At 41.8% G+C, this 11,692-nt stretch overlaps 1 protein-coding gene across 1 annotated transcript; it reads right to left on the reverse strand.

Moving 5' to 3' along the window:
* Positions 1–2,396: 2,396 nt before the first annotated feature.
* Positions 2,397–7,830, reverse strand: LOC125747905 (cytochrome c1, heme protein, mitochondrial). The gene is made up of 7 exons (XM_049023505.1): positions 7,690–7,830; positions 6,345–6,535; positions 5,465–5,591; positions 4,697–4,854; positions 4,448–4,608; positions 3,402–3,502; positions 2,397–2,851 (listed from the first exon to the last, which is right to left on the reverse strand). The coding sequence occupies exons 1-7, from the start codon at positions 7,765–7,767 to the stop codon at positions 2,747–2,749; spliced, it is 921 nt and encodes a 306-aa protein (XP_048879462.1). The 5' UTR covers positions 7,768–7,830; the 3' UTR covers positions 2,397–2,746.
* Positions 7,831–11,692: the final 3,862 nt, after the last annotated feature.

Raw genomic sequence — 11,692 nt, forward strand, 5'->3', positions numbered from 1 at the left:
TCCCATTATGATTACGTTTCCGTATTTTCGTGTATTATTTTCCTTGATGTTTTCGTTTAATATTAATAAAACTTAAAATCGCATAGCCCAATTACGTATATCCTGTGCATTTTGGTTGTGCTTCCACATATAGCTTATGTTATTAAGTTTTTCCCAGATATTGTGCCCAAACATAATAATCTAAGTTCGGCGATTTGCTATTCAGTTGATCATGTTGGTTATATATATTCTTTTGCATTGTAGACAAACGCCAAACTCGTTCATCCAATGTCCATCTCTTCCCTCCTGCGGTTTCCACATTATATTAATGTTTCACAGGTATTAATGGACTCAGGGTAGAGTACCGCGAACGTCGACTAAAGCCTATCAAAATCAGTGCGGAGAGGGAGGAGAGAAGAGTTCCGTAAAGTTGGTAGTATGACCATGACGACACCCTAGATGAGTAGAGCGATTTTGGTGGAAATACACTGTATAGTGAGAAAGTTATTGGATTTTATCGCCAATAACATCCATTTAACAATAGACTAAGCCACATTTCCCCAACCTAAGTGGTGCAGTCCTACCACAATGAGACTGCAAATGTATATAGTAAGTTTGATGACACTACAATTGATAGGAGCAAAATTATTGGATTTTATTTAATAACAACGATTTTTTTTTTCCCGAAACTAAATGGTGTATGAGTAATGAGACTGTAGAAGTGTGTAGTGATTTTAGTGGTAGTACAGTTGATAGGAGCAAAGTTATTGAATGTTATTCCTAATAAAAAAATAGACTAAGGTACATTTCACCAACCTAAGGGGTGTAGCATGACCATGATAACATTCTAAAAGTCTTTGGTGGTTTTGATGGCTCTTCACTCTTTGGAAGTGAAGTTATTGACGTTACCCGTTTTCGTTTTGCACTTTGCAGACGGTCCCTAAGCTGTCCTCTTACAGCGGAGCAATGTTATCTATATTTCTTTAAGTACATATTGTTTCGACGAAAATCCGGTTGTAGCTCATTGTCTACCGTACCACCGTTGAATAGACAAGTATATTGCGTTGCAAGAACGTTTTGTTTAAGATTTATTGAGCCGCGAAGTTCGAATCTGTCAATGTCTTTCCAACTTTACCGAACTGGGGAGAAGATTTATTTAACACGTTGTTCGTTTCCCCGCCATTATTTCCAATTTGTAGTGACCCATCTGGTACTTGATAACTATAATTAAAATATGAAAACACTGCGTAAATTCTTCTTTCATTCTACAGGCCTGTCAAGTCTGTTGTGCCATATTTCTGGATGCATGAGAAAACAAAGGGCATTAGCTGGTCCGATTTTACTCTATAGGTTTAAAGCATCCATCCATGCCGGTTTGTCCCGTAACAATCATCACAGTAACAAAATATTGTTACCAGTGCACACAGTCAGACCCTATGGCAGGGGTGTCCACACCCTTTCAACTTGCGAACTACTTATAAATGATCAAATCAGAATGATCTACATACTATAAAAATGTAAAACATATTTATTGATAGATATACCGAATATTCTTTATTATTAATTTCCCTTTGGGATAAATAAAGCATTTTTAGTTCATTCACCTTTCTCTTTCTCAGCTCGCTTTTTCGGAGGGAAGTTAATGTCGTAGTTTTTATGAACAGTCCGAAAATGCCGCTCCACGTTTCCCTTCTTCGGAATAGCAATGACAGACTGACAGATGAGGCAAACGCACTTCGAATATGACATGGTGAAAAAAAATACTCCTCCTCTTATTCCATATGGAAGTGGTAGGTTTTTGGCTTCTTACTTGGTCCAGCTCCCCCATTCATTTTTATACCCTTAAGCTTAGTAGAAATAAATTGGAGGCCGACTAGGCGACTCGGTTTGGCAGCAGCCGGCGCGGTTGAACGTCTCATCTATCTACTTTTTATGCCATGCGATCTACCCACATTACCTTTGCGATCGACGTATTGGGCACCCCTGCCCTAAGGGTTACACTAACCCTAGATAGCGGACTGCATGCGGATGCCTTGCGGTATAAGACCCAGGCGCTGTAAGCCGCGTGGTCCCCTTTACCATCCATAGAGACCGTCAACAAATAGTAGTAGTAGTAATAATCAACATCATGACATCTTTTACACCTTATGTTGTTTTATATGTAGAATGTTGAGACAAATGTTAACAGTAACGTACTATGAAATATCAGCTACCTAAGATAGACCAAACTGTATTCTGACAGCCTGTATTCCCACCTGTTAAATTTATTTCCCTGGTCAAGTATCTGGTTGGGATTGAAAACTCTACAAGCGCATGAGATATCAGGTCAGTAAGCTTGCCTAATATTTATCAAACCTCTACAAGTTTGATTACACTAAGTTACGAATATTGCATTTTTAAGAAGCAGCACAAGGTCAGTGAAATTGAGTAGTTTTTTTTTTATTAGGTATACCTCTGTATAACAGGTATTCATGTGTTTTGGACAATTCACAAAGATCAAAACATAACTCTTTCCCCAAATGAACCGAGACTACCTGTGACCAATGTTTCCTTTTTCTCTTTTTATAATTTATTTTTAATAAAACGTTGAGCACGAGGTTTTGTCTGTAAGCTCCTTCGGAAGAGGAAAACTGCAAAATGATGCATTATTCAAGTGATGTGGACAAGAGCGAATCACCGTGCGAGTCGCTCATCCCCAGCACTGATTGTGAATCGGAAACTGGATCCAGTCGGGGGAATGAGGCGCTGAGGTGGCTGTGGGGACGTTTCACTTTGGCGGTCTGTAGGCAATCTTGCGGCTCTTCAAGACGGTCCACCTGTGTCTTTTCAGGTAATAAACTAGTGGCAGCAGGATTGCGGAGCCCATGAGCATCTGGGGGGGGGGGGGGAGGTAGGTAGAGGCAGAATGTTGACATTTACACTGGGAAATAGTACATTACGGACATACAGCTCTCATAGACTACAGTGCACATAAGTGCAGCTAGGCTGAGCTTCCATTGAACACGCAGGTACTAGTGGAAGTTGGGTTTCGGCATGAGCTACACAACATCTACCAAATAAAGCATAATGAGGTAGCTATTCAAATCAACGCAGTGCAACAACACAGCATACAGGCAAGCACTAAACATTTCTAATCATTTAACTTATCCTAAGCACATTATATAAAGTTAAAAAACAATTATCCAACCCACCAGCATTACTGAGCTGACTGAGGTAACTTAAAACACTGACATTTAGTTGCTTAGGTGTAACAGTGTTTATCTATTGATACAGCTCCAGGTAAAGGATCTGGTTCAAGGGTACAACATTAGTGTCCCTTGTGGGACCAGGCAACCTTGGGGTGTGGAGTCCATAGCTAGCACCCCGCCTGCCTGCAGGGGAGACCAGCTGTGCAGTCCCCGGCGATGTGCCAACAGTCTCACCTTGAGACCCATCCGCTTGCGTTGATCGTGCTCTGGCTCTGCTGCCCACCGCAGGAAGGTACAGACATCCTTCGCCACTTGGCTCATGGTGGCGGGGGTCCCTGTAAGAGGGGCAGCAAGAACCACCTCAGCTCACCTGCTCAGCCATGTACAAGTCAACATAAACTGCTTCACCACAAAAAAACCCACCTGCTCAATATATAAATTTATGATAAATATAAATTTATATAACAATATAAATTTCAGGAAATATACGGTTTGTAATGTTCCGTTATGTAAAAACAGCATTGAAGACAAAACTGTTTCATGTTAACGTTTTGCCCCTGAAGTAAAGAAATAACTAACTGATAATTACTACAGCCTGCTCAAGACTGTTTACTAATGCTGTACGCCAGAGTTTCCCAACCCGGTCTTCTGAGACCCATAGACAGGTAGGTAGGAAGGAGGGAGCAAAAATGTTGACTGTCTGTGGTAGGGAGCTGAGAGGGAGCAAAAACATGGACCAACTGTGGATCCCCAAGGACCAGATTGGGAAACACTACTGTCACACAAGTATTAGACCACTTTAAGTAGATCCTGTGGGCTGTCATGGTTTAATTGTAGGGGATCTCAACCCTGGTGCACAGACTGGTACTGGTCTTTTCCCAGTATTCCACCAAGTCTTGCAGAGGGGTTGGTTAATTTCCAAAAATAAATCATAAATTGTTTTACAACCCCTCATGTTTGTACATTCTGTTTGCATTTAAAAATAATGGAAGTGATTAAAGGTATGAAACTGTCAAGTGTGCCGCTGGTCCCTCACCACAGCCATTTCACAGGCACATGAAATTTCTGTACGACGTAAACCAGTCTGGGGGGCATGAAAAGTTTGGGGACCCCCTAGTGTAACATACTGACACTATGCTTTTCTTCTTGGACGCAACAGTGTTTTACAATGATAAAGTGCGACAGCTCAATTCCAAACCTTAAATACCTCCAATCAACTGCTTATCCAATACTAGGTAGCGAGGAGGTGGGAATGCAGTGCTGGGGGTGTGATAACTGACCGTCCTCATATTCCAGCACCTCATTGTAGATTGGGGGGGCCATCGCGATGGCCTGGCCAGGGAAGTAAGGGTTGTAGTAGAGCCCCTCCCTCACAGAAACTCCCGCAGGGGGGTCGCAGTAACCCGTCAGCAAGGAGAACACATAGTCCTCCCCACCATGTCTTCAAGGAGAATGTGAGGAGAAAAAAAATGCATTAATAATAAAAAAATAAATGTAAATAAACAAGCAGCAGCAGTTGTAGGCTGTACCTAGCATTGACGATATAACTGAGGTCTGGGGGCAAAGCTCCACTATTGGCCGCGCGAGCAGCCTCCGGGTTGGCGTACGGCTTGGGGAAGTAGTCAGAGAGCTTTCCTGGTCGGGTGAACATCTCTCCGCTCTCATCTGGGCCGTCCACCACCTCGATCTGAACGAAGCACAGGGAGGGCCTTAAACACTGGTTCCTGAGCAGCTAAAAATGATCGTATCGTACTAGAAACTCTGGGGATTTGTCTTCCAAACCAAAAAAACTACAATGAATGGATGTTATAGTTACTAATCATTAGTGTATAGCATTAATTGCATCTGTATCAGAGCATGAGAGATAAATTTCAGGCTGCCTTTGATCGAAACTGCGGTTCCTCAATTTTTAATTCACTACCTAAGCATCTATTTTACAAAGCCAAGAATTTTTTAAAAGATTAAACAGTTAATGTGTCATGTGTTTTCTACAGCTGCTTCTTATGTAGGCTCGGGCGATGTGCAGGTTTGTCTTGCCTAGTGTGAACGCGTTAATGAATCTCAACCTTTACACGTCAGACAGTGGACACATCTTCAGGGCACAGCTGAAATTCAGCCAACTGCGTGCGGGATTCTGAGCCGGTTCTCCGCACAGATGCTTGGAGTTGCACTTGTCTCAATCCAACTTTGTTGGATGTGGGTTGATTAAACTCCACGGGGGGCCAAAGGGATATTTAGTCGTCCCGACTGTACCTCCGTCTTCATTACTGCTCACAAACGAGGCGAGACCCTATTACCTCCTCAGCCAGAGCCTTGACTTCAGCCTCTGTGTGCGACACGCCCACAAGGTTACGGAAGGCCAGATACTCCATGCTGTGACAGGCAGCGCACACCTGCTTGTACACCTGGTACCCGCGGCGAATGCTGAGAACGAGAACCGCAACAATTGTTAGTGGGTATTTATCCCTGTCAAGACCGGTCACTGCAGCATTCTGATCAAAACTGAATAAATATGTACAGATGCTCCTTGCTTTCCAATGAACCGACTCGCAATGTTTGACTTTACGATGCTGTGACAGTACGCACATTCAGTAGTCAGCTTTAAATTTTCATCCATTCCGGGCTACTCACATGCCGTACGATACTTTATACTGATACTGGCAGCGTCCGTCCAGCTGCACTTCCAATTTTAGTAGCGACCGTGAGTGTAAAATGTTTAACGCCATATCATACGATGTTTAACCAAGTAGACTTGTATTCATTTATTTACCTTTCGATTACTGGTATTTAGCTAGTTACAGTATTACTTATTTACTTATACAGTGACAGCAGATATGCATTTAATTATGAAATTCATATTCAACTTGTGATATTTTCCACTTACGATGGGTTCATCAGAAAGCAACATTGTAAATCGAGGAGCACCTGTATTTTGGCAGCTTTGATTTACACCATTAAGTTTTGTATAACCTGTTTTATAATAAAAAATAAACTGCTATAATTAAAACCAGTAAAATCATCAATATGTATCAAAATTTTCTCAGAGACCACAAAAATGTCTTATTTTGGAAATTTGTAGCTGACTGAGCTACTGTGTTGGGGTGAGACTGAAAGCATCCCGTTTCCTTGCTGGAGATCCCACAAAGCTAACTTCAGACTTAGCGAGAGGAGGGACACCTGGCATGATCCAGAGAGGACAGCATCCCGTTGTGACTCCATGGATACGAGGGTGGGTGCAGCTCCAGGTCAGATGCCTTCACAGACTGATGTAAGGCCAAGGCAAGGCCAGCACCCCCTGCTGTTAGCACACCCAGCGTGGACAGTGCCACCTTTTTACCCCGGGAAAGGCTTGCAAACGACATACTGGCCTGGAGGGATAAAGAAATTTTAGAAGGATCTGAGATATAGGCCACAGCTTCAGAGCAACAGTTAATCGTATCACAGTCATAACAATGGTATCTTGTCTATGGGAAATATCTACACTTAGTACACATGCAGTCCTAAAGGAGGCCAATGATCGCACTGGGATACATCAGGGTGACCCTTCAGAACGTCTCAGTTCAAGCAGCTCTGCCGGCTAAACATGCAGCCTGCATGGCCCAGTCCCTGCCAGAGATACACAACCATCCATTCCACTGGTCTCACTCTATTAAACTAATAAGATGTGATCGCTAAATCTGTTCCATCTCAGCCCATTAACTGAATTATTTATCCTTCAGACACAGAATAACCTGAAACAGTTGTTTTGGAGGTTAAATATAAAAGGTATACGAAAGAGTTGATATTAGTCAATGACCGTTTTGGAAGTGACTGCTGAGCATTAAATACTTCAAAGAGGCACCTGCTCACACCATCGTACAAGAATAAATAAGAAAAAAAGACACTATTCATTGAATGTAATTCGTATGGCCTGTGAAGCTAATTTTGCTGTAGAAATAAGCTGATATTACAGTCATCAGCTACTTTGTATCTATGGAAAGTGGTTGTCTAATGAGCTGTCCGGGAAATCACGACTGCTTATGATTACAGATGTAAGCACAGGAATACTTTACAGTACCACGCCGATTTGCTGGACGACCCAGCCTTTGTACAAGCCTGTAATCCATAAGCTAGACAACAACTTCACGATCATCGGCTCTCAAATATTCAGTGAAAGAAACATTAAAAGCCAGCGTTTCTGCCTAAATGGACGAGCCATTATGTCACCTTTGCATCTGCAGCTGAACATGATCGCGATCCATTTAAAATCATCGGTAACACTGTTTTTTGTGTGAAATAACACTTAACAAAAACATCATGCAAATAACGTGATTGAAAAGAAGCTGTTGCTGACTCTCACCGCCTTTCCTGAGAAAAGACTCATTTATAAAAGTAACAGGACACGATTCCCTGAATGACCTTGCATTGCTCTTACACTATCCATCCAAAATCCTTAAGCAGTATTCCGCTTCCGTACACTCCGCCACCATACGGAAAACCGCGCATTCAATGCACACGACGCTGTACGCAAAACGGCCTTTACCCTGGGAGTGTGAACAGATTTCGGAGCGTTCAGAAGGGTTCTGCCGCTCCCGGTCACCACCACCCGAAGCGCCGCCATCTTCTCGTTCGTCAAGGTAACAGAACTTCCGGTGGTAATTTGCCCACCTCCATAGGTCAAACGTTAAAACTTTTTAAAAATTAAATTATAAAACCAAAAGAACATATTTCAAGACTAAACTATCTTTGATGTCACTGTTCTGGGAAAATTCAATTAATGTAGAAATAAAACAGCTCTAAAAATGTTCTAAAAATCACTTCGTTTTTTCTCCATTGCCACCTACTGCCAGGAGGACTTACTGCAGCACATTGGTGACACTATTATAGAGAAAGGTTAGATTGCTGCAGTAAAAATAGACGTGTCAATGGCAGAAAAGCCTCACACGCAAACACACAAACGGATATAGAAAACGAATATAGAATTATTTGGTACTATATCCTATGAGGTTATATGTCGCATCCAAACAAGCTATCTTCTGTTTCGGAGACAAAAGAATATAGTCTAAAGTAATTGGTATGTATAAGAACACCACAGCCAACAAATATAAACGAAAGACATGCGTTTCCCTTTCTTTCCCAGAGGTGGCAGGCTAACCTTATTGGTGCCTCCTTTTCAAGACACATCTTAGTTTTCTTCAGCTCTGCAAGCCTGTCCCACATAAGAGGCTGGAAATACAGATGGATAGATATATTGATATCTCAGAAATGAGCGTATAACAATCACATTTCAGAAATGAACTGAGCACTTTATTATGAACACCTGTGCAGCTCTTTATTCAATAATCTCATCAGTCATGATCTAATCATGTGCCAGCAGCACAATGCATAAAATCACGCAATCATCTTGTCATTCTCATAAGGAGCTTGTTATTGTTTACATCAAACACTAGAATGGGGGAAAAATGTGATCTCAGTGACTTGGTGCCAGACATACTGGTTTTAGTATATCTTTAGCTGCCTATCTCCTGGGATTTTCACACACAATAGTCTCTAGAGTTTACTCAGAATGGTGCGAAAAACACAAATCAGCCAGTGAGCAGCAGTTCTGGGACAAAAACAGACTGGTTCGAGCTGACAGAAAGGCAATACGGTAACTCAGATAACCACTCCGTACAACTGTGGTGGGCAGAGAAGCATGTCAGAATGCACAACATGTTGAATCTTGAGACGGATGAGATAGAACAGCAGAAGAGCATGTCGGGTTCCACTCCTGTCAGCCAAGAGCAGTAAGCTGAGGCTGCAGTGGGAACAGGCTCGGCAGAACCGGATAATGGAAGACAAAAAAAAAACGTAGCTTGCTCTGATGAATCTTGATTCTGTTGAGGCACACAAATGGTAGGGTTTGAATTTGGCATCAATAGCCGGAATTCAACTCAACTTGCCTTGCGTCAACTGACCAGGCTGGTGGGTGTGGTACTGGTGTGGGGAGTGTTTTCTTAGCACACCTTTGGGCCCGTTAATACCCATCGATCATCACTCGAATGCCACAGACTGTCTGAATGTCCCTTCAGCATCCCCTCATGACCACAATTCACCCATCTTTTAATGACTACGTCCCACATGAAAATCCACCATGTCACAGACGTTACCTCAAATTGGTCCCATGAATATGACAATGACTTCAATGCCCTTCCTAGGCACTGGATCTGAATCCAACAGAACGACTTTGGGATGTGGTTGAACCGGAGATTCGCAGCATGGATGTGCGACTTAGAAATCTCCAGAAATTTCGTAATGCAATCATATCAGTGTGAACCAGAATCTCAAAGGTATGTTTCCAACATCATATGGACTCCATGCCACAAAAAACAGTGGCTTTTTTGAGACTACAAGGAGTCCCCCCCCCCCCCCCACTATTAGTAGAGTGTTCCTAATAAAATGTTCAGCGAGTGTACATTTTAAAACATGGAAACTCAATAATGAAATATAACTGATGTTTTTTGTTTTGTTGCAGATATGAAAGAACAGTATATTCCTTGGGATGTGTATATATAATCCTTTCAATGTTAGAAATGTGGTTAATAAAGGCAAGCATTCACAGTCCTTGTTAAGAGCTTGCATTAAATCTGTTGAAAATGGACCTGGTACAGCTTGCCTTAAATAGTTTGTTACGTAAATTACAGGGGGAATTAATTGTGTGTACTGTGCTAAATCAATTTGACATCTAGTGTTTCGTTAGTGCTATAACATCTTTCCACGGGTGCAAAGATTTTTCACAATACATTGTCTCCCAAAGGACTGAAGCACAGCTGTGCTTCTTGTAGAAAGTTGAAATGTTGACAGATAAGGCAGCTTGTTGGATTACAGGGGGGGAAAAAATGATGTGAGTCGTAGGTAGAGTGAGTAGGAGTAGAAGGTTTTTGTTGTTGTTGTTGCTGTTTTGGGAGTCATTCTAAATTTGAATGCCAACACGAGTTCTTAATTCCCTGGTGATTGTGCATCCATATATCTCCATTAAAGTTCCTGCTGAAAAAGCCTCATGAAACACATCTTTGAAACTCAGTCCCAAATCACAATGTAAAGCACTGCTGTGCGATATGAGTTTCATGCGGAATGCAGTTTCTGGAGCAAAGGAGCATGTATGACAAAATAACATCAGTAATATGATTGTAATGAGCCAAGTGTTCAGCACTGTCTGCAGTAGGGAAATCTGCCTGTAACTGCCAAGCCTGGTCAACTAAGTTAATAGAAAAGATCTTCTTGTTATTCTGGAAATTATGAGATGCATGACATTCACCGCCAGGTGCATTAGAGGGGTGTGGCTACCATGGCAGATTCTGGGGGGTCGGGCACTTGACAGGAGCCCTGGTATATGTAGAATAATATGTGCAATTGGGTGGGCGGGGATAAAGTCACATTTTGACAGGGGGCCCAAAATTTCAAGGTATACCCCTGTTAATCGCTAATGATTTTAATGTGTCCCTAATGAGTCTCCAATGTTTTGTGATGGCTGCTGCATCCTGCTATTAACACGATACTACCTTTGAACGTCACGTCTAGGCAGGGGTGCTTTAGTGCACGGGCTTAAGACCCCCCCCCCCCCCCCCCCCACCATTGTCACCAAATTTTATTCGCCCCCCTGCTTCTCTCTGCCAGCACCATGCACCGCCGTAACATCTTCAGACCTATAATTTCGTGTTCTTTGCTGTGAAGATTGAGTCCATCCACCTTGTTGCTGGTTGTCAGTTTTCCTCTTTTACCATAAAATTTTGGTCTTTTCAGATTAATTCGGATGTCTCAGAACAGATGACATCTTAGGTTTCGTGAATAGTAATGTCCTTCAGTCCAATTTCAGTGAACCTCTGGTGGTGGGCAGAAAACGAAGCAGAAATGAAGGAACTATTTAAAAATAATCATCTAGTACAGAGCCAATTCTTAATTCGTCTTGGCAGCCCCATACATTTTTCGTTGTTGCTGGTGGTTTCATTTTACCACTCATTGTATACAGTAGTATGATTAATTTTAAGAACTGATACATACACATGTATAAAGGGTGAGATTTGGGACTCACAGACTGCACTGATGCCCCACGTTTTAACTTTCTCTTCAGATATTAAGAAATACCTCAGTGCTTGTTGGTAACTGAACTAAAACCATCCACAAATACTCCATGGTTATAATTTGATGTCTTTTGGCCTACTTATATTTTTTTTCCCGGACATTTAATTTAATTGTTTGTTTTTTAAGATGTGATACATTTACTCATGTTTTTTTCATTAAACACTTCAGACAACCAATCGTTTTTACGTTGCATAATACTTTATAGTTTTGGGCTGTTTATAAAAAGCTCTGTCAATTTGTAGTCCCTGGAATCAGGTCACCCCCTACATTTTAACATCTGTGACGTTGGACTTTCACTCAACATTTAGTTGCATTTTCTCTGTAAGAACATTTCTGCTACCATTCTACAAAGAAACATTCATTTATAGTTCATAACTAATAAACACTCATGTATCTTCACAAATAAGGCTGCATAGATGCATTCA

Source organism: Brienomyrus brachyistius, chromosome 8 (genome assembly GCF_023856365.1).
Source record: "Brienomyrus brachyistius isolate T26 chromosome 8, BBRACH_0.4, whole genome shotgun sequence".
NCBI classification, from domain to species: Eukaryota; Metazoa; Chordata; class Actinopteri; order Osteoglossiformes; family Mormyridae; genus Brienomyrus; species Brienomyrus brachyistius.

Bases quoted from the DNA above. Each gene is read 5' to 3' on its own strand.
- LOC125747905 (XM_049023505.1), bottom strand. From the start codon at position 7,767: ATGGCGGCGCTTCGGGTGGTGGTGACCGGGAGCGGCAGAACCCTTCTG. The intron at 4,609-4,696 runs GTACAGCCTACA...TTCTCCTTGAAG, and splicing joins AGTTATATCGTCAATGCTAG to ACATGGTGGGGAGGACTATG. The intron at 3,503-4,447 runs GTCAGTTATCAC...CCCCTCTTACAG, and splicing joins GGTGCTGGAATATGAGGACG to GGACCCCCGCCACCATGAGC.